The 22,772-nt window shown below is 41.8% G+C and overlaps 1 protein-coding gene across 1 annotated transcript in view; it reads right to left on the reverse strand.

Moving 5' to 3' along the window:
- Positions 1 to 339: 339 nt before the first annotated feature.
- NUP88 (nucleoporin 88) overlaps positions 340 to 22,772 on the reverse strand; it is a 41,650-nt gene continuing 19,217 nt past the window's right edge. The window contains exons 4-17 of the mRNA XM_073615021.1: positions 22,401 to 22,487; positions 21,616 to 21,786; positions 20,820 to 21,000; positions 10,317 to 10,470; positions 10,140 to 10,238; positions 9,962 to 10,052; positions 8,672 to 8,776; positions 7,483 to 7,641; positions 5,720 to 5,845; positions 5,565 to 5,630; positions 4,627 to 4,707; positions 2,517 to 2,643; positions 2,318 to 2,436; positions 340 to 636 (exon numbers count right to left, since the gene is read on the reverse strand). Coding sequence (XP_073471122.1) covers positions 573 to 636; positions 2,318 to 2,436; positions 2,517 to 2,643; positions 4,627 to 4,707; positions 5,565 to 5,630; positions 5,720 to 5,845; positions 7,483 to 7,641; positions 8,672 to 8,776; positions 9,962 to 10,052; positions 10,140 to 10,238; positions 10,317 to 10,470; positions 20,820 to 21,000; positions 21,616 to 21,786; positions 22,401 to 22,487 — 1,630 coding nt within the window. The 3' untranslated portion in view covers positions 340 to 572. The remainder of the gene's footprint in view (positions 637 to 2,317; positions 2,437 to 2,516; positions 2,644 to 4,626; positions 4,708 to 5,564; positions 5,631 to 5,719; positions 5,846 to 7,482; positions 7,642 to 8,671; positions 8,777 to 9,961; positions 10,053 to 10,139; positions 10,239 to 10,316; positions 10,471 to 20,819; positions 21,001 to 21,615; positions 21,787 to 22,400; positions 22,488 to 22,772) is intronic.

A 22,772-nucleotide genomic window follows, 5' to 3' on the forward strand; every position in this document is an offset into this window, starting at 1 on the left:
GAACCAGGTCTAAGAAGTTTACCAACATAAACTAAAATTAGCCTTTTATAGTACAAAAAAAAAGCAGATATCACTACTGTAAGAGGTTAATTTTTTTACTGTAGAACTGTGAAAGTAATATTTACAGTAGCAATTTTTTGCTCTTTTTGTACTATAAAGGGCTCATTTTAGTATTTTTTTTAACCTCATTATGTTACTGGCCGATTAATCGATTATTAAAATAGTAATCGATTCATTTCATAATCGATTAGTTGTCGATTAATTGATTAGTTGTTTCAGCCCTATAATAAAAGAACATCTTATAAAAGAACATCAAAAAAGCGAACTCAGACAAGAACATTGGAAAACGTATGTATTTCAAATGTGAAAAAAAAAATAGCATTCTATACAGTCCCAATGATAAAAGAGGAATAAATCCATTCAAGAAACTCCAATCAGCAAGTACAATGATGAACATTCTGTGGCCAAGTGTACAATCCAGAGAGCTTAGATCTGCTTGTCCCATATGTACAGTCTTCAAAATAAATGAAAAGCCTTTCCCTTAAATAGAAAGTTTTTAACCTCCTTAGGAGTTAAAAGTTCACGTGGCTTCGGATACTGTTTATTTGCTTTACCATTTCTTGAATATGTTCACCCCTAAAACATAAAGCCAGAAAAAATACAGCATGAAAAAAAAAATAAAAAAACATACATAAAAGCCTATTTCATAGGGCAGGACAAACAGTTTCTTATAACTCTTAACTATATACAATGGGATTCTATAAGCAAAGGTTGGGGGGAGGGGGGGGGGGGGGGCGGGGGCAGGGGAAAGAAAAACACCATTAGCGTTCTACCCGCTGGCTGTATAGAATATACAGTAATTAAAAAAAAAAATAGGACAATATATGAGATAGTTAGAAATCTCTCTCTCTATATAATATCAATATCACAAGCCAGCTACAAAATTATAATCACACCTAAGCACTTAATTTTTTTGAGCCTGCCCTCACATACATACAAATGTAAAAAACGCACACCAGGGTCAGGGGCATCTACATATGAAATCATTGATTGCACTACACTTCAACTCGTGCCAGAGGGAGAGCAATAATTCTAGGCTCATTATTCACGGTTAACTCTAAACTGATGACTTGTAGGAGCTTTGAATTACGCATGCAAATTTAAAGCTTGACATGCCAACTATCACTTTACCCTGCGCAGCCTCATCTTTTATCAATTACCAAAAATTGGGTAATATATTGCATTGGTGTACCCAGTGGTGTATTTTGGTTTTGTGCTGCCCTGGGCAAGACTAAAAGCAGACGCCCCCCAAATCTAAATTTATCCCATCCCAGCTGGGTATACCGTTCTTGTCTCTGGGTCCAATGAGGAAGCTGCAGCTTCCTCATCAGACCCCGAGACATGATTCGTCCAAGTGCCACAAATGTGGTCAATGGGGCAGAGGATGTGGTCAGCGGGACATAGGACGGGGTCAACAGGTCAGTAGGGCAAAAGTTGGGGTCGCTGCTGGCAGGGCTGCTCCTTCCCACACTGCACAGCTGAGGTTGGATTCTTTTACAGACACAGCCTCAATCTACACAATGTATAGCTGGCTGTTGCAGCTCTGCAGCCTTTCCAATATGAAGATTTCAGAGGATCAGGACTGCAACAGCCAGTTACACACAGTACAGATCAAGGTTTTATCTGTACAAAGATCCAAGCTCAGCTTGCACCATCAAGGGTTAAAAAGAGATGGAAATCAAAGAGTGCCTATGTGTGATCATCGGTGTAAAATCTCGTCAGATGGAAAGACGAGCACACTGTGTGCGAAATAGGAAAAGATCGCAATACCCGAGATGAGATTGCCCATTCTACCCCCCTCAGCCGGGGGGCACCTTTTGTTTTGTGGGTGGGTGGCTTTACAATGCAATCTGTCAGCAGCGGCTCCACATCACAAAAATTGCATCAAAACAGAAGGTGGGGAAAAAAACAAACCAACCATGTTGCGAGAGGTAAATCAACGCTTCCCTGGAGAAGAGAAGGAGGCAGCAGACAGGAAGGGTGGCCAGGCAATGCAGGAATGAAGAAGAGCACACCATCTCTTCTTTTTTTTCCCCGCCCAGCCTCAGCAAGATGAAACCAAACCAGCTTATCTGTAAGATCGTACCCTGACGTCTGTGTACCCCAATATTAGCTTTAGTGTATTTTTTACACACGTTTTATTCTCCACACTCTGACTAGCATACAGCTATTACATTTTTCATATAATTAACATTGCAATTCCAACCACTGACCATCAACTCTGTGGTTTTAGCATTTCACCTGCATAGATACTTACTCTTCTTTTAATACAGTCTGGATAGTCTTCTTCTGGTAGTTATTAAGCGTCAGGTTAGACACACTTGGACTTTTTTCCTTTTCTACCTGCTTCTCTTGGTAAGCGGTTTTCATTTTGATCTGTGTTGAAGATATAAAATGTACTCATCACAGAATGATGTAAATATTCAAGGCATTTAAGCTGCAAACAACATTTGTACCTGTTTTATTGCATTTCCTAGGTGATGTAGCTGTTCAGACGTCATCTGTAGCTCTTTTTTCATATCTCTTTCACTGTCTGATAAAATGCAGAGCTGTGTATAGAAATTGCGCAGCACACCTTTCATCCTAATGGATGCATGCAGTAAGTAAAAAACAACAATCATCATAAACAGATAATAAACCAACGTATGTAGTGCTTAAGCTAGAAGTAAAATTCTATCTACATAAATGCATAAACAATACCATGGAAGTTTCCAAATGCCCATGTGTTCAGTGTTTCCCAATTTAACCCTCAAGCCTGGGACACTATATGTCTCTTACCTCTGATGTTTTATCCATCGCCAGTGGCATGTTTACGAGCTTGTATATTTTGTGCACGATTTAAATGTGCACCAAAAAATGAATATTCTGAATTCCTGTTACTCTTAACCTGTACTCCATACAAGAGACATCAGGCTCTAAATAGTGGCATCATCTACTAGAGCGAATGAACAACACTCAACAATTTTCCTGGCCCACCTCACATCAGCACACAATAGGATATAAATAGCAGAATGGATATGGCTTGGATATTTGAAGCATACTTTCCGCTATAGTCTCCTAAATATGGGCTTTGAATTTTGCGCATCTATATTCTTATATATTATCACTTCTCCAAGGCAATCTGTGCAATTTCCTTTCCCTGCCACTGCAGACTCAACATGCACTCTGAGCTGGACGACGCATTTCCTATCATGCTGATATAAACCAATATGAGCCATTGCCACATAAGCTGTTTGAGGAACATGAAAGCTGCCCTGTGCAGGAATCTGAGGGATGTGGATTGTCCTGGCCAGAAAGAGGACCAATGGCAGGGTCTTATATTTTCTGGAATGTTTGCATTTAGGACATTTGCTTCTAAAATAATGCAAAAACACCATAATTTGCAGACCTTGAGCACTCTTTTCAAACCATGTCTGATGTTGCCCACTCATACCTTTCCCTAGTCTTTTTTTGCCAGTAAGATGTGGCAAGCTGATATCTGCACAAAATATATAGAGAAAAATCTGATTAATCTCACCCCCCCCCCCCCCCCAAAAAAAAAAACACAGGTATACTGTCTCTTTAAAACACCCCCTTCCCTGTTCTCATACAGTTACTTCAGAAGAAGCAGCAGCAGCAGCAGGTGAGCCCAGGCAGCACTTCCTGAGGCAGAGGACACAAAACCAGCCAGGAGATAGGACTACAGAGAGGGAGAGAAGCCAGTTCCTCTGCAGACTTCTAAGACTGTTACCCCATTGCCTGGTGACTTGGCTGTCACTATCCGATGCTTCCCCATCTCCCTTCCCCGTGACATCATCCACAGCTGCTCTCAGGACTTCAAATAAAGCCAGGAGAGTGGTGCAGTGCGCTGCCTATACGAGGCAGTCAAAACCCCAGGAGAGGGCAAATGGTAACATTGCACAGCTTACGAATAGCACACCTGTACAATATCAATGCTGTTAAAGCATCATTGCCTGCTCCCCGGAACACAATTTCAAGAAGGTGTACTTCCAACCATCTGGGTCCTCCAACACTATGAGAGGTAAAACCTGGAGTTGTAAGTGCTGCAGAGGGGAAATACTTGCAGCAACGTACTTACAAACTGCAAATCAACAGGTAGCCTGAAGTATGACCACAAAAGAAGAACACATCAGTTGGGGAGGAGTTAACCCATTGTGTGCTGACGTGAGGTGGGCCAGGAAATATATAAAAAACAAAAAAAAAAAAAAAACAAAAAAAAAAAAACTACATCAATAAAAAATAAATAAAAAAACCTTGTGTTTTTCCCACTACTTTTTTGGAATTAAAAAAGGAGCTGCATCTCTGCTCTCCCTGAGAAATAAATGGACAGTGCTGTCTAGCTATATTTGCTGCTCTAGGCTAAAACATTTACAAAATATTTTTTCTTCTCAGCAGTGATAAATGCATTTAAAAACAGGTGCAGGTAGATTTGCACAGTTCTGACCGAATTGTCCGTTTTGACCCTTTTACAAATGTACAATTCACGCCTCCTAAGAACTTAAACTGAAAAAATGCTTCAGTAGAGAGAAACACAGAATGGCTTGTATTCGGACTCTACAAACAAACCTGTTGATCAGAGCTTCTTGTTTGTCTTTGGCCTCTTCATATTTTTCAGCAAGACGTTCAGCAGTCTCTTTCAGACGTATTCTGAAAAAACAAAAAACGCACACCATTTCAAAGTTAGCTACCAGGAAGTGTTCTGTACTCTAGGTTTTATCTTTACATCAATAGCCACAGCAGAAATTTGGTCAAAATAAAATGCAAACTTTTTTTTTTTTGTTAAGCCAAATTAACATCCTAGAGGCCCATTCATATTTGATACTCCTGCTTTAAACATGTACTTGTCAAACATATTTGCCATATGCTAGACAAATTAAGCTTTAGGGAAAATAATGGAGTCTTGCAGCTGTGTACTTCATTACTATAAAAACACTATGTGCATTTTCTTCTGCCCCCTTTCGCTGCCATCATCCATGTTTTAACTCTTTTACTGCCATCACCTTAAGGATTAGAACAGCGCCTATTCCAGCTGGTCCGGTCAGTAATTCTCATTACAGCTGCATTCGCCATTCTGTTGTAATCTCACTTCAGTGACCAAGAATTACAACAGAACTGTTCAGCAGACTCTAATGAATAAAAAAAAATAGCTTTGATTAATAGCTACAATCAGTGGCTTGTCAGCTATTAATCTAAAATATGTGCCATTTTCCTGCCCCAAGGTGCAGAACACCCAATCTTTTTAAGAAGCAAAGAGTGTCAAGAGGTTTCCCGTCAAGCCATTTTGGCCATCATTTCAGAACATCAGAAAAGCAGATAAGAATAAACTTGCAAAGAAGGGTAAAACACATTTCCCCAACTGCCGCCACCAAAATGCTTAAGACAAATGTCTGATATGCAGTATTTGCTAGTTTTTGCATAATTACAGTTCCTACAGTTTGAGACCTTAAGATTTATGAAATACTAATACTACAGGAGTGTAGAAATTGAGGAGGTCAAATTCGTACCGCTCTTCCTTACAGTGCTGCAAATCTTCCATCTGTTTCTCTTTCTGGATCATCAGTAACTTCACTCTAAGCAAAAAATGTCAATGCAACAATTACACATTACAGTTACACAAAGCATTTATATGTATAAAGAACAAACATCACATAAGGATTACCGTCTTTGAATCTCTTCCCTTGCCAGGTCCTCTTTGAGGGCATATTCTTCTCGAAACACTTGGATTGCCCTACTCAGCAACTGCAGGCATTCTTCAGGTGGGGGAGAGGAATCTTTATTTGATGCACTAAGTAAAAGTAACAGATTCAAGTTACTTATACATTGGGATTTTATTAACAGATCTTGCCAACACAAATATACACAATAAGGGTCATGATGTTTTGTTTTTTTAGTGAGTGCTACCCTGTTGCCCTATTCATCCTTACATAGGTTCTGATGAATCCGTCATGGTAATTTGATCTGGATGACCCACATTTGTAATGGGTACCCATCCGCTCTGCGAGGACCTCTGACTCTGATTAAGCCCCTCTTTGGATGGCATGAATTCAAAGACTGCTGGGACATCCAAAAAGCAGTCCAACTAAGGGGTGTGCAACAGTAACAAAACATTAACAGGCCCACACAAATAGAACTGGGGACTGCCTGCAGCTCAAAAAAAAAACCCAAGTTGGCATCAGAATAGACCTTAACATCTACCTGGTAAAACTTGGAGAACATATAAACAGAAGACCAGGTGGCAGCCTTGCAAATATGGGAACCCACAGCCTAATGCCAAAACACCCAAGAAGCACTCACAGACAGGAAAATGTGGAATCCGATTCTTAAGACTAATAGCTTAAATGTTGGTTCCCCCTCATTGGGACCATCAGGAATTAAAGAGAGAGAATCATTCTAAAAGGAAAAAGTGGTAGACATGAACAGGTAGACATGACCAGTACAAACTACATCCAGGCAACAAAGGGAGATCTTCTGGTGAACTGGAGCCAGGCAGTGGATTGGATCATCCCTAATCAATTACAGATTCAACAGGCAATTTTTGAAGTGCTGAGACAACTAAATTTACATCCCAAAAAGTCATGGGGGAGCCACATAAAATAGACCCTGTACAAAAAAGTTTTATAAAGAAGAGTGGGAAGCTAGTGTTCTATGGAACAAGATTGCAAGTGCCAAGATCCAAGATCTTGATGGTACTCCTAGCAGGACACTGATCCAAACACAACTACATTCCACGATCCCTCCCATTGAGAATTTTCTGGAATTAAAATTACTTTGCTAAATCCATGCAAAGTATACCTTCCGTGTTTTAATGATAAAGCCTGTGTGATGTGAACTCCTTTGCTTTTAGCATCACCGCAAATACCAATTTGTTGCAGACCAGTGCTTGAGGGATATGGTCAACTCCAGACATTTCCATTAAAATCTTCATAGAAGTTCCATATAAATGAAAATCTACAGCCATTAAAGCAGGATGGTAAACTGGTACTTGGGGCAGAATATCCTGACAATCTGGACAAGCCAATTGAGCATCAGCAAGGAGTCTGATCAGGTAGGAGTACCACATCTGCCTGAGCCAATCCACAACTATAAAAAGATAACTGGAATGCCCCTCCTGTCTGACTCCTTGTGGCTTCTTGATGGTTTGTGTTCACCTGCAGTGACATTGGATTGACAGTCTTAGAAACCTAAATTTAAATAGGCGGTCGGCGACACACTGCTTACATGTGTCTCCTCAGTTGTATTTCTTAGTTATTTTGCAAATGCTACAGTATCAGGGGTATCTTTGTACTGAAAGTTCTTACTTTTTTTTAATATAGAACAAAAAAAAAAAATAACACTGACCTTTTGACAATAAAAACCCCAAAAAACCCCAATCTAAGATTATAGATGTATAATCATCATCACTAATTTAGAGATTGGACATACTTCAGCAACAAGGGGTTTCCAGAATTGCGGCTCAGAATGCCTCTGATATGACTTTCAAAGGATCCTTTCACATCTGCCAGGACACGTGGCAAAGTTTCTGAAACGCTTTGGTCATCCTGGGAGCACAGAAGCAACGGTGAAGGTTGAGAGATAGCCGTTCTGCAAAACAAAGGACACGTAAAAAATTTAAAGAAACATTTGTATGAAAATATACCTAAAGAGGTATTAAACCCAAAAGCAGACATTTATTATGTTGCATCTTACCAATGCTTAGATGAGAGGACTGCATTTGTTTTCTTTTCTAGGCTCTCTTATTTTCACCTGGTGATCTGTCTATTTTTCAAAAGAACAAACTCTCTTGGAAATGTAGCAGTTAAGAGGGCTGAGAAAAACCATTTACCACCAACAGTGGCGCTTACAATGATCATCTTATTTATTCATGTAAATCCTTTATCCCAAAAGAAAAACTGGTGCTGTAACTGCTTATGTAAGTGCAGTGTGAGGTGGAGTTTGGCTTCAATTTGTTAGTGCATCTAAATCTGCTAGTCCATCCAACAATACCCTCCCCTCTCAGATTACCAATGCTGACATCTGCTTTGAGCCTGTGCTCCTTCATTCAGAGTAGGAGCACACTAATGCAGGTGTCTAATTGTTCAGTGTTAGTGCAGTGAAGAATAAATCTGGCCGTAGAAGGATTGAAATTCAGCCAGTTAAGCAGGGTCCATCCAAGTATTGATCAATGAGTAGCTGTTCCTGATCGACTTCTGCCTTATGGCATTGTTGGAAAACTTGTCAATCAGAGGGAGTCAGCAGTGGTTGTCCCATAGTTCTCTCAGCACACATTTTCATTGATCATGTAATGAAAATTCCCAACCCTGCGAAACCTGCAATTGGCTGGCTGAGGTATTCGAATATTACATGTTACAGTCTTTGATGCCCATAGATTGTGCAGCTTCCTGTTCAAACCAGAAATTAACTGTACAAATTATGCTACAAGCATCTTTAGACTGGCACTGGCTTCTGTGCTGTAAAAATTGCTATTAGTCACAGATAAATCCTACTTGAAATATAAGTGAAAAAAATGTTTCAGGTCAAGGACAAAGTATTAAAGCCAAAAGATCAAGATGACAGATAGAAGTAGCACTCAACAGCAAAGTTGGACACTCCATTTCTTTGAATGTATACATACTGCAAAGGCCGAGTGATGCACTCATATTCACTAGTAACACATATCATAGCTGTCCCAAGAGCAAGATCAGAAATAATCCAAAATCCCTGAATGGGAGCAGGAAGGCTGAAGAAAGAAAGAGAAAAACAAAAAAAAAACACATCAGGCCAATGGTAATTTTTTGCACACTACCTAAAACATCAAAATGTAACTTATCAGTTACATGTCCTCAGTGGAATACTTCTGTAGCCTTAGACTCCGTTCACATCTAAGCGTTTTTGGGTGTTTTTCTGCTCTAAGCCTCAGCTCTAAAAACGCCCAACAAGACAAATCCCTTACATTTCAATGGCCCCTGTTCACTTCTGAGGGTTCTGTCGCCTAAAGCAAAATGGCCGTCGCTCAAAAAAAGTACACAAGCTTCTTTTTTGGCAGATTACAGGCCTTCCCTGCTTTTACATTGGTGACCTTTTAACCTTGAATACGCGTGTACAAAAGTGCTGCAAAACTCTGAAAAAAACGCCTGAAAAAAAAAAAAACCCTGTAAAATAGCAACGCCTGGATGTGAACGGAGCCTTAAAAGCTGCAGGATTCTGGCTAAAATGAGAATCACAATTTTTTTGATTAGAAGATCATGATTCTTGCGGCGTAACATCTTTCACACGATACTAAAAAATTGGGCTAACTTTACTGTTTAGTTTTTTTTTTTTAATTCATTAAAGTGTATTTTTATTCCAAAAAATTGCATTTGAAAGATCGCTGTGCAAATACATTGTGACATAAAATATTGCAACAACCACCATTTTATTCTCTAGGGTCTCTGCCAAATAAAAAAAAATAAATAAATAAATTATATATGAGGGTTCCAAGTAATTTTTTAGCAAAAAAAATACAGATTTTAATTGTAAGCAACAAGGGTCAAAAAAGGTTTAGTCTTTAAGTGGTTAAACTGACCTCATTTACACACAGAAGTCTCTGCACTTAATTGAGGAAATGCTTTAAGATCGGGAGGGGGGTAGAATCGCAATCTCAACAATTAATCGTGCAGCTCTATGTAGCCTACTGGCTAGTCACATCACATGCCAGACTTGTAGGTGAAGCAAGCAATGCTTTGCATTTTAGCATTGCACAACAGTGTGTGTTCATACCACACATGCATTATGTGCACAATAACACACAATGAATGGTGTTAAGTCCAATTTTAAGGCTGATCCTCACTTAATATGAAAATTAAACATGAATACAGTACCATTCACAATTTTAGCAGGCAATTTGTAATGAAGAAGCATACAGCCCTGATTGTGTGCGATTTACCTGCATGGTAGAGGCTTAGTACACAGAATATGTTCCACAAGACATTTCTGTTCTGTTGCCAGCTCATGCAAACTCTCTTGGTCTTCCTCACCTGCAAACAATTGCATATTATTGATAATCTTAACTACATTTAACTATAATTGCAGCCACTATATATAGTATTCGGGCAAGAACATACTTGCTGCAAGAAAGGTTCCCAACTTTTCGAACCAGGTCAGGCCGACACTGTGAACACCTGCCATGTGTGTGCAATGATATCTTGAGGGACAGACTGGGTCTGGAAACATAAAAACAAATAAGAAATAGTGCTTACCACTATTTAGGTGAAAATTACCTGTACACTATATTAACTTGCCTCTGTGAAGTTTAATGGGACATGAGAAGTCAGTATCCACATGTACTTCATCTTCTGTAGCAGCTATCTTAAGTGCTAACTCCAGCTCGACACACTCACAAACATACAGGGAGGGAACAAGGTCAGTATCTGGGCTGGACCAGGACTTGTTAGACTGCAAAAAAAAAAAAAGGAGATTTTATGTAAGCACCTTAAAGGATAACAATACCCACATAAGCTTTGATACCATCTGGGCCCCCTCACTCTCTTCATGCAGACTCTAGACCCCAGATCAGCAATCAGTCTGATCCAAGTGCCACGGCTGACATTCAGGTGGCTCTCATACCTACAAGTGAGCTAGTGGCTCAAGCCATTACATACAGTGACCCAGGTCTCCAGCAGTCCAACAGTGCCCCAATCAAGGCTCACGTACTCTCAAAAGCAATGTTTACTGAAACACAGTACATGGGAGGTGTCAAACCATTGAAAACCTAGACTGCTGTGCTCTGTGTGAGAGCAGCAGTCTGACTGTCTGGCTTGTTGCTAGCACAGGGTATTTTAAAAGGGACACTGGTCAGTTTTTGATCAGGTTTTCAGAAAAAATATATATATTACACATATGCATAAAACACATCCCTTTAATTCCTATGGAGCTCTTCACACTGGTCAGTTGCGTTTTTGACTGCTTTCACACTACTTCATTGCAAAAATCATCTGTTTTTTTTTTTTTTTTTTTAACTGAAAAACTGACCTGTGTGAAAGGGCCCAAACACGCACCAAAAAATGCAGCAAGCAGGACTTAAAAAAAAAAAAAAAAAAAAACAACTGAAATGCAAATGAGCAGTGTAAAGATTTCCATAGGCTTTAATCACTTTCCACTCAGGCCAATTCTGACATTTCTCTCCCACATTTAAAAGTTTTTTTGCTTCAAAATTACTCAGAACCCCAACACACACACACACACACACACATATATATATATATATATTTTACCTCCCCTCCCACTGCTTGTAAAAGCAATCCATCGGCTGATGGCTTTTACGTAGGAGGGAATCACCGGCTGAAAACAAAGATACCGAAATGATGCCTGTAGCTGCGGACATTATCCAGATATCACCACTTGAACCTAAGGATGTCATATGATGTCCTACGGCCGGCAAGTGGTTAAAATGACATTTTTTACAATTGAGCAGTTTGCACTCACTGCAATATATCTTTTTCTTGTAGTCCATTTAAAAATACAAACTCATAAACTGTTGGGTTTTACTGTTGCCTACAGGAGGCTTGGACACTGGCTAACAGAAATAAAATGTAAAGCAGCTTCCATATAAACCATCTTCCATCCACATGCATAACATTTGCAAGAAAGCAGTACCAGGTCAAAAAGCAAAGACACAGACGGTTTGGACCTGTAGCCGGGAATGGAATCAAAGAAAAACAAAAAAAACAAACAAAAACAAAAAAAATTAAAAGTACAAAATCATATTTTCTTTCTGAATTGCTATGTTCTTCAATGGACAAGAAACAGTCGGGATGTCCAGTGTGGGAAAGCGCATTGACAGACTCAAGACATTGGTGACCTGTCTGGAAAAAAAAAAGGTATGTGAAGAACCAAGGCCCAGGCCCAAGCCCAAGGGAGGAGGAGGAACCCAGGCCCAAGGGAGGCGGAGGAACCAAGGCCCAGGCCCAAGGGAGGAAAACCCTAGCAATACAGAGAAACTGTATGTCCCCAGAACGCCAAACAGATTAAGTCAGTGCGCAATCACTAAGCCATAACCCTTACCACAGTAAACCAGTAGTGGCAGGAAAATTAAAGCGGAACTCCAGCCACAGACATCTATACAAGTTCTATAAAAAGGGTTACCTCTTGTCAGGTGCGTTAAATTTTCAGATCAATTTTGTTTACCATATAATTCCTTGACTTGTATTTGTTCGATTATACAGCCAGTAATGTAGTTCTGGGGCCATGGCTATAAAAGCCAGAGTTCTCATACAGTGGAACAAGTATGCTGTAAATGCGCCCCTTTTCTCTTCTTGTAACAAAAACAGAAATAGAAAAGACACACCACCGTTAAGAGGAGCAGACACAACTTTATTCCAAAAAAAAAAAAAAAAAAGTCAGGGGACAAGCCAAATAGTAGAGAACATGTTTCTGGGGTCCAAAAATGCCCCCTTCATCAGGACTTGATTGAACACAATGTGAATGAACTAGAACTGAGCTGGATCTTTAAATGTTCGTTCTTATACGAGGGCCAGTTCACACCATAGAATCGCAGTCCGGATGCGTTCCAGATGCTTTTCTGCATACGTGTTTTTGACACGTTTTCGATGTTTTCCAGAGCGTTTTTGATACATTCCAGTGCATTTTGCTCCCTCTTTTTTCTTGACCCTAAATAAGGGACATGTGTGTTCCAGTGCGCTCCAGTGTGTTTTTTAAAGTGTTTTCTACTTTTTTTTTCTGGAACTGACTGCACTGATGTGAACTATGCCATTGAAAACAATATAACCTACTATCCATGCATTTTTGATGCAGGGAAAAAAAAACAAAAAACAAAAAAAAAAAAACAAAGAGTTAAGTACCTGGTAACTCCTTTTCTAAGAAGTCTTCCAGAGAAGCATCCGAGAGATAGGCTCCACCTCCCTGAAACAGGAAACACATTAGTCCACCATTATAAAATTTGTCAGCCTTACCTGCGTGCCTCAGTTATATTAGCACCGAAGGAATTCTCATTAAGTTAAAGCTTCCCCACTATACCTGGTATCGCTTTAAAGTGGGAACTAGTGCTGCCCTGGAAGATTTCTTAGAAAAAAAGTTGCCAGGTACCAAACTCTGTTTTCTCGAATATTCTTCCAGGGCAGCATCCGAGAGGATGTATTAAGAAATACTTACTAGGGTGGGGATAAAGCCTGGAGCACCTTGCGACCAAATGCCTGGTCTTGGCCGGACAACTGGTCTATACGGTAGTGCCTTGCAAAGGTACTGAAGCTCGACCATCTCGCTGCCCTGCAGATCTGCTGCGGAGTTGCCCCTGCTTTCTCTGCGACCGAGGTTGCCCAGGCTCTGGTTGAATGTGCTCTGATCCCGCTTAGAGGGGTGAGGTTTTTTGCCTCATAGGTCATCTGTATGGCAATTCTTATCCATCTGCTGATCGTGTTTTTCAATGCCTGTTTTCCTTTATTGGCTCCTGCAAAGAGGACGAATAGAGAGGTAGTCTTTGCAAATCGTTTGTTATCGCGAGGTATGCTATGAGTGCATTTCTTACATCTAGCCTTTTGTAAGTGTCTTTTCTTGCTGACCATAGATTTTGGAAGTGATGGGATGATTACATTTTGGGTCCTATGGAATGCTGAAGAGACTTTTGGTAGAAAAGCCGGGTCTGGCGAGAAGATTATTTTGGCCGTTTGTATCAGGCAGTATGGTTCCATCATGGAAAGTGCTTTGATTTCGCTCACTCTTCTGGCCGATACTAGGGCCACTAGAAGTGCAGGTTTTAGAGTAAGATTTTTGTCTGAGCTGTCTTCCAACGGTTCGAACGGGGGAGAGAGAAACCCTCTGAGCATTGTGGACATAACCCATGTTGGAATTCTGTCAATTTTTGCAGGTCTAGCTCTGTTTAGTGACATTAGGAATCGCTTTATCAGCAGATCCTCTGCTAGTCTGGTGTCCATAAAAGGAGGAGAGTGCTGCCACTTGTACCTCATGCGTGCTCTGAGAGAGATGTTCTTGTCTGCGCCTTCCAGTAGGAAATCCAGAATCGTCCTGCCGGGAATTTGTTTGTTTTTATACCAGGAGACAAACTTTTTCCTTACCATCTCGTAGATTGCGGTAGTCACGGGTTTCCTGATGTTTAGGATGGTGTTGATCACTCTGTCTGACAGCCCTTTGTTTTGTAGTCTTACCCTTTCAGTAACCAAGCTGAAAGCTTCAGGAGTCTATGTTTCGGATGGTTGACTGGTCCCTGTGATAAAAGATCTGGAAGATCTGGCAGTGTCAGCTGTGGCTGGACGCTGAAGTTCTTTAGGTGGCTGAACCATGCTCTTTGGGGCTATTACGGTGCTATGAGTATCACCGTTGCGTTCTCTGCCTTGATTTTTTGAATCACTCTTGGTATTATGGCAGTGAATGCATAACACAACTGCCGACCCCAGTTTTAGCTGAATTTTGTGTTTGCCTTGGAGGCGAACAGATCTACCTCGGGTACTCCCTGTTTGCGTGATCTGTGAGAAGGTTGCTTGGTTTAGCAACCACTCTGTCCGTTTTATAATCTTCCGGCTCAGAAAGTGTTCTAGCGTATTGTCCGTTCCTTTCAGGTGGATGCCCGATATTGATCTTATGTTTGTTTCTGCCCACAACAGAGTTGTTTCCGTCAGGCTCATCAAGCTTTGGGATTTTGTCCCCCATTGCCTGTTTAAGTATGCCACCATCGTGGCGTTGTCTGATTGAACCCATACATCTCTCCCCTGTATCGCTGTTTGGAAGGCTTTTAGTGCCTCTTCCACAGCTTTTAGCTCCCTCATGTTCAAGGAGGCTTGAGACCATTTGGAGTTCCATTTCCCGTGTGCAGAGCTCCTCCATGTGTGCTTCCCAACCTAGGGTACTGGCATCTATGGTAATCCTGATGGGGCTGGATAGAGCCCATATGCGCCCTTCGATGTATAGGAGTGGATTAAGCCAACACTGGAGTGTTTGACTGAGTTTGGAACAGAAATGAATGTGTCTAGGGATGAGTGGTTGCCATCCTACTGGGACAAAATATAATTCTGTATAGGTCTCATGTGAATATGCGCCCAGGGGATGGCTGGGATTGTAGACATTATCAGTCCTAGCACTGCCATTCCTTGTCTGATCGTAATAGAGTTGGTCCTCATCAGAGAAGCTATTGCCTGTGTGATTTTTTTTTTTTTTACTCTGTTAGGAAGGTTTTGGTTAGTCTGGAGTCCAGTACATAGACCAAGTACACTACTCTCTGGCTTGGGGTCAGCTGTGACTTTTCTGTATTTACTATCCACCCCAGGTTTTTTAGATCGGACATACTTGTGCGCAGATTGTGGATTCAGCGGAGATCCTAGAGACCAAAGATCAGTAGGTCATCTAGGTATGGTATCATGCCAATGCCTTGTTGTCTTAAGCCTTTTAGAGCTTCTGCCATTGTCTTTGAGAAGATCCTAGGTGCAGAAGAGATGCCGAAAGGGAGAGCCGTCTATTGCAGGTGTAGGGTGGCTGCCAGTCCCTGAACTGCGAACCTCAGGAATTTTTGATTACTTTCCTTTATGGGGACATGTAGGTAAGCATCCTGTAGATCTATCGTGGCCATGAATGTTCCTTGTGGTAGGATATTTCTCTGACTGAATAGATAGACTCCATCCTGAATTTTTGTATTTTATTTTTCTGTTGAGTGGCTTGAGGTTCAGTATGAGCCTTAACTTGCCTGACGGTTTTTTCTTTGCAAAGATATGCAAATAGAACCCTGTTTTCGCCTGTTTTTGAGGGACATGGCGAACCACTTTCTGATGTAGTAGGTTTTCCAGGGACTCTAGAAAAGACCTTTGCTTGGTTGGGGAGGCGGAAAATTCTATTGAGTAGCCTGTTGCTATGGTGCGGCGGATGAATTGGTTTCCTGACGCTTTCATCCACTGGTGGGCAAAAGCTACAAATCTGCCCCCCACCTGAAGACAGTCATTGTTTTTTGTTCTTTTGGTTAAGGATGAATTCTCCCTTGCCTTTTGTGTTTTGCTGTCCCCGGCGCTTTTTTGCTCCCGGCATGTTGAATTATTTGAATTGCCGAAAGGACGCCTTCCCCTGCTTCTTTTTGGTTTGGGGGAACCCCTTGTTTTTTGCTGCGGTCCTGTAATACTGTTTCTAGGTCAGGCCCAAATAGCAGATCTCCTGTGAATGGGATTCTGCATAGTCTGTTCTTAGAAGCGATATCACCTTGCCATGACTTCAGCCACAGGGCTCTTCGGGCTGAGTTCACTAGAGCTGTGGTCCTGGAAGATACTCGCACAGTTTCAGCAGAGGCATCCGCTAGAAAAGCTGCTGCTCTGGTCAGTGTATTGATAGTTCTTCTCTTGGTGTGTCACCTTCCAGTAACTCTTGTAGCTGGGTCAACCAAACTAGTAAGGTGCAGGCTATGCAGGTGGAAGCTATCACTGGATTCAGGTTTCCGCCCCCGCTTCCCAGGCCCTCTTCAGGAGGGCTTCTCTGTTCTTATCCATGGGATTGCTTAAGGTCCCCACATCGTCAAAAGCGAAGTCGGATTTGTTTGCGACTCTTGCTAGAGGCATCCACTTTGGGGCATTTAGCCCAGGTTTTGGTATTTGCCTCTGAAAATGGATATCTGCATTTAACCGCTGCTGGTATGAAGAGTTTTTTTTTCTCTGGTTCTTCCCACTCTTTTTTGACAATGTCTTTAAGAGTTTGGTGTATTGGAAACGTTTTAGGTTTTTTTTGAGCTGCAGTCCTTTATACATTTTGTCATGTAGGGTAAGCTCCCCGGGTTTTTGCTCTTTGATGCCCAGCGTGTCAGCTATAGCTTTTAGAAGACTGTCCATATCTTCTGAGGGGGAACAAGTTGTCCTCTGATGCCAGATCTTCTTCTTCAGAGTCTGAGCATAGGCCTTCCTCAGATTCATCCTCCTGATCCCTGCTACCCGAAGGGACACATGTCCCACTGGAAGAAGGGGTACTGGTTTGACTAGCGCTTGCCGGTGTTTCTAATTTCTCAATTGCTGAGCGTAGTGGCGCCATGGTGCTCCATTTCTTTTATGAAAGAGCTGCGCAGGTCTTTAAGGTAACCTTGCGATTTTTTGACCACCATCTTGTCTATGCATTTTTGGAAAACGGTGGCAGCAAGAAGCGCATGCTTTGTTGCCACTTTTCGCTTTCCTTTCCTCTGGGGTCCTTGCCTGTAATCAAGCAGAAAGGGCTCTGTGAGGTAGGCTGTTTACCAAACTGCATGTAAATAGACAAGTTTGTACAAAGGCTTTTAGCCTTTGACAAAATGGCTGCCGACCAGAACCGCGTGACCGGAAGTGACGTTTCCAGTGTCTGCGTCATCTTGGTACACCCTGTGGGGCCGACTGTGCGGAAGAGATGCAGACTTCGGGGTGCAGCGACCACCATCCACGGTAGTGAGGCAGTCAGCCCAGCGGGCAGACAAGCGGGAGAGAGTGTTGGGTGCAGCGGCCGCCGTTTGCGGCAGTACGACGGGCTGGCAGACAAGCGGCCTCCACCAGTGGAATCGGGGGGAAAACGCCAGCGGCATCTGTTTCAGCTTGGGGGGGGTGGTTGCAATCCCCTCTGTAGGGATTAAACCTCAGGGAGAGCGATTTGCTCAAGTTGCTGCCCCTGCTCGCCCTCCCAAGGCCTGCTGGGCTAAATGGGATGCTGGACAGGCAGTCTCTTGCAAAAACCACGGGGATTTGAAAAATAATAAACGTTTTGCAGCTCCTGTGGGTCCGGAGGAAACAAAAAACAACTGAGGCACGCAGGTAAGGCTAACAAATTTATAATGGTGGACTAATGCACTTCCTGTTTCAGGGAGGACGAGCCTATCTCTCGGATGCTGCCCTGGAAGATGATTCGAGAAAAAACGCACTGGACTACATGTGGTGTGAACTGGCCCATAGTGTGATCAAAAGCACATGCCTTGTCAGCAGCCGGTTTGCTTTCAATTACCATGACATTTTTTGAGATAGCAACACCAATAAGATAATCTTACGGGTCAGCACTATTTTTCCCACTTTACTCAACCTTCCTCACCCCTTGCCCATTCACAGGATAATAATGCCAACTGGGCACCACAAAAAACGAGGTGAGAACATAGGTCAGCCAAGACAGTTTGCTAAAAGTCTGGACACTTCACTAGAACTTTGGAATAGCATCAATTATTCTGCTGACCATAAGTGCCGGTTCACAAAGGGGCGACTTGTCAGGCGACCTAGCCGCCTGACAAGTCGCCTCCCGTTCTGCACAATGGAACCGTTCTAATAGGAGCGACGCAAGTCGCTCCGACTTAGAAAAGGTTCCTGTACTACTTTGGGGGCGACTTGCATAGACTTCTATACAGAAGTCGTTTTGCAAATCGCCATGGTAGTCGTGTGCAGGTCGCCTCGGTGAGGTGACCTGCAAGTCGTGCCGCCCCTGTGTGAACCGGGGCTTAGCAGATAACTAATGAACAGAGATCTGCTAAATCTGTAAATATAACTGTAAATAACTGTAAATATAACTGTAAAATAACTGAATGCCTTAACAGGAGATCTGGAAGATCAACACAGTATGTCAGGAGTTCTTTTAATGTCTTCTAAATGTAAACAGCTAGAAAGCTTATAATTGTCCTCTGAGGAAACTGGGATTAACCCATTATAAAATTGTAAAAAACCCTTCACTTCTGTCACGTGTGGTCTGCAGGGTAATTAAACCCATTAGGAGTAAATAATGTGCCATAAAGTGTCTAACACAGGGCTAATTGATATTTAAAAGCCATCTAGGCCTGAATTGACCCGCAAAAAACCCCTTCCGCAATTCAGCTTCAAAATCTACATACAACTCAAAATATCAGACATGACCAAGCTACTATTTATTTGAATGTGGAAGAAAACGCTGAACGGATCAAGATCAGACATGACTAGGCTATCGTATACAGAAAGCAAGATAGCCATCTCCCACTCCTGGAATATCACGAGTAATATGTTTAGTATCTCTGGAATGGCAATGGCACAAAAATATGTGGGTTACCAGATCGCGACATGCGGTATATGCAAAATATTAAAACACATTTAAAACTGTATCAGAGGGTGTGACCACCGAATTGTCAAAGACTGTGGCATCCCATGGGCCACTCCTCAGACCTTCATTGGTCAGGTAATTTCGGTCAACACCCTCCTCAGGGACCATAAAAGAGGCAGCATCAGCAGTGCACAGCTCTCTAACCATCAAACCAGAAACATCAGCCATGACTTATGAGAGCCACTGATCCATCTTGCCCATTGATTAGACTCTGCTGAACCAGGACTTAACTATGTTCATTTTTAAACCCTTTTTGTTTTTCTGTTGCATTATTGCCTTTTTCCTTTGCAATAGCTTTTTTTCCCCTGTAAATATTTTGGTTGCACCCGTTTTCTAATTTTTTTTTTTTTTATTAAACGAGATTTCATCATCATTAAAATGGTCTCTACCGCACCAAAACAGAACTTAAAGAATCTCTGTCTTGGAGGAGCACTGCTGTACTGTAAATCCCTGGATACTCCTGCCTGTGGTGACATTGGGTATTAGACATTTATTGAGTCATTATTGTGAACCTTGATGATATTTATGATAAATATCTGGTGGCAGTGGTTATTTGGGTTATAAACTGTTAATTGCTTAGTTAACGAAAACCCAGTGACACTCAGTCTGCTGGCACTTGACTGTGGTCCTGCGAGAGTGTCATTGTCACGTGACAGTATAGTGAGAGGTTAACCAGCCATGTATCACAAGTTGGTGAAGGTGGCCGAGGTCTTACGTCGCATCTGTCACACACACACAAACTCATCGTTTTCTGCGAATTAATCAGTCAGTCTACACAGAAAGGCCTGAGCCTTACGTTCTTAGGATTAGGGAAGGGAAACTCCATGATAGGAAGTAGGTTGGCAAGCAGACAACCAACCTCACTAAAAGATACTCAAGAGATTAGAAGAATGGTCACAGCATAACAACCCAATATGGGTGCAAAATGAAACCAGAAACCAGCATAGAACTCAGTGGCACAATACCACAAAGTTAGCCTGACTGAAAGGGATAGAGTGCACAAAGGGCACCCCCTAAGGGTAGACATGGGTAGAGGTTAAAGCAAACTGGTGAAAGGGAACTATCAGAAATGAAAAAAAAAAAAAAAGAGGATAAACAAAACAATCAGCATGTGTCTGGGGCCTCGCAGAAGAACTCTGCAGGACCTGCCTAAGCTTGAGCAAAGAACAGTTTTAAGATTCTTCTGACATGGCCCAGTCCTGCTACCCTGCTGGAATATTCCCACGATTAAGAACAGAACAAGTGACTATCTGAGAAACTTGCAGATCAGCCTCTTACACCAAGCCATCATGTGCCACAAACTTCTCCAGATGTACCCCACCCCATTCCTGCAACAGGAACCCAGTGTGTTACACCTGCTGACAGTCCAGTGCAGCAAAGATCAATGCAGGTGATGAAAAGGACCAACAGTTGCCAGTGTCCAAACTTTCTATAGCCGGCAGTATAACACGACTAACTAAATTCACAGATTGGACGAGGAGGAAAATCTTCAACTTTGGGGAGGATTGTATGTCTGTGAGCAATATGCGGCGTCTATAGTTTCTGCACTGGAATGAGCCCTTAACCCCAATTTTAACCACTTATATTGTGTTCGCATGCATTCTTCCACGGGCAGATAGAAATGGAGCGAGGCTCTAGATTAGTGTTTTATTAAAGCACATAAACATCAAAAATGTATCCGATAAAGCAAATGACTTATGTAATCAGAAATGAAGTTCTATGCATTTTTCACTTACCGTCTGCTCATCATCATCTTCTGCCTCTAGCACCACGCAGTGATATAAAAGCCCTGATTCAGTGGCGATGACAAGGATGCTAGGTACACAGGGTAAGCAAAGCACTGCACAAGCATCATAGCCATAGTTATCCTCTGCAGCTGGGTGCATTGGAAGTGGGCCCAGGAGCTTGCCAATACATCTGCCATTAGAAAAGAAAGAAAGCAAAAAAAAACACATACATACATAACTCAGCCCAGTTTGTTATATGTCCTATACCTGTACATCTGATTTTATTGCACCGAATTCTTAAAAAATATAAATATATCTACTATCATTATTAAGTTAAAGGCCTACACCAGGAAATCTAACATTCTCTCTTGCATGGGGGCTATGTTTACACTGCAAGGATTAGCTGCTTGTTTAGTCTAAGAAAGCGTAAAAGCAATTTTACTTACCCAATCCTTCCCCTGGGAAAAAGCAATCCCCCCATGCTCTAGTGGTGGACTGGTTTCTCGAGGTCTTCACATCCAATGCACAGCTATGAGGCATGAGGGAGAAGACGCTGCAGGATTCAGTCTAGCAACATGGAAAATCAGGTAAGTAAATCTACTTCCCATAACCCCTAGACCTAAACAAGCAGTCAACCTTTGCAGGGCTTACACAGCCCCACTGCAAGAAAGATGTGACATGTTTCCTGGAGTTAAGCTTTAAATAATATCAGCTTACTTTTATTAAAATTGGCCCTGTTAACAAAATGTAACTCATTTACAGGATACAATGTGTAAAAGCAGCAGTGCAAGCCAAGTGATCTCACCCATTTTGTAGATTAATGTAAATAAGGAAAGTTTCTCCATTCTCATAGAGTATGTATAAAGGATATGCAGTCTCTTCTTTATTATGCAGTCCGTGACCCTTTGAAAATGCAATTAAAGGACCAAAATCACATGCGACTGCAGTTTCTCCAAGAGATGCTCTGTAAGAACTCCTGAAAGTGCAATAAATCTTTATTAATAATACAAAAAAAAAACAAAAAAAAAAAAAAAAAAACACACACACACGCGCACGCACACACACACACACACACACACACACACACACACACACGGCAACCGATATGCTCATTTGCACATTTGTGACAGCCTAGAGACCTGGTGCTCAACACTGTGTGCAGCCTACTGTGTCCTAGGCTGGGTGAACCAATTGATGGTGGAAAATTGCAGAGCTGCAGCGGGCCAATACACTTCCAATAACCACCAATGTCGATTGGGTTATCAATACGGTTACTAATGACACCAACGCTCCTGGGTTACACTGCGCCACTGACTCCAATGAGGATCCATGTTGAATTGGCTGCCAAACTCGACGCAGTGCATTACTAATCTGAAGGGGGGGTGATTAGGCATATCAGGCTTTTTAGAATTTTTAACCCTGACCAACACTGGCCTTGAGATAATGCACATGTCACATACTCCATAGCCACAAGTAATGGGCATTTTGCACTGCTATGGTGGAGTCAAAAGGCAAGAACAGTTTGTACACAATTTAGACAGGAGAACCATGCAATACAAAACGCACCAATGTTATAATAGGTATACTGACCCAATATGGGAAAATGACGTGTCCTCTTCAGAGTTAGAAAGTGGAATAATTTTTATTGGTGTTAAATGATCACGAAGACTATAAATTCTAAAAAGAAAAGAAAAAAACAAAATGAAAGTTAGAGGGAAAAAAAACAGACAATCAAAGTGATGTTTTGTCTCGCAGCCTAGAGAGACATGCCCGTCTCCCCCCTGTGCCCCTAAGCGGTTGCTCAGAAATCCATCTCAGTTAATCTGTGTTGATGAATATCTGGATGGGTGGGCAGGGCTAGCTGTCGAAAACCACAACTCTGCCACACCTGTATTGATTTAGATGGGGATAAGTGCTATGTGCACAGGATCCCTATGGGGTTTTAATAAGCCATCTCTTTTC

Source organism: Aquarana catesbeiana, linkage group LG02 (assembly GCF_042186555.1).
Source record: "Aquarana catesbeiana isolate 2022-GZ linkage group LG02, ASM4218655v1, whole genome shotgun sequence".
Taxonomy (NCBI): domain Eukaryota; kingdom Metazoa; phylum Chordata; class Amphibia; order Anura; family Ranidae; genus Aquarana; species Aquarana catesbeiana.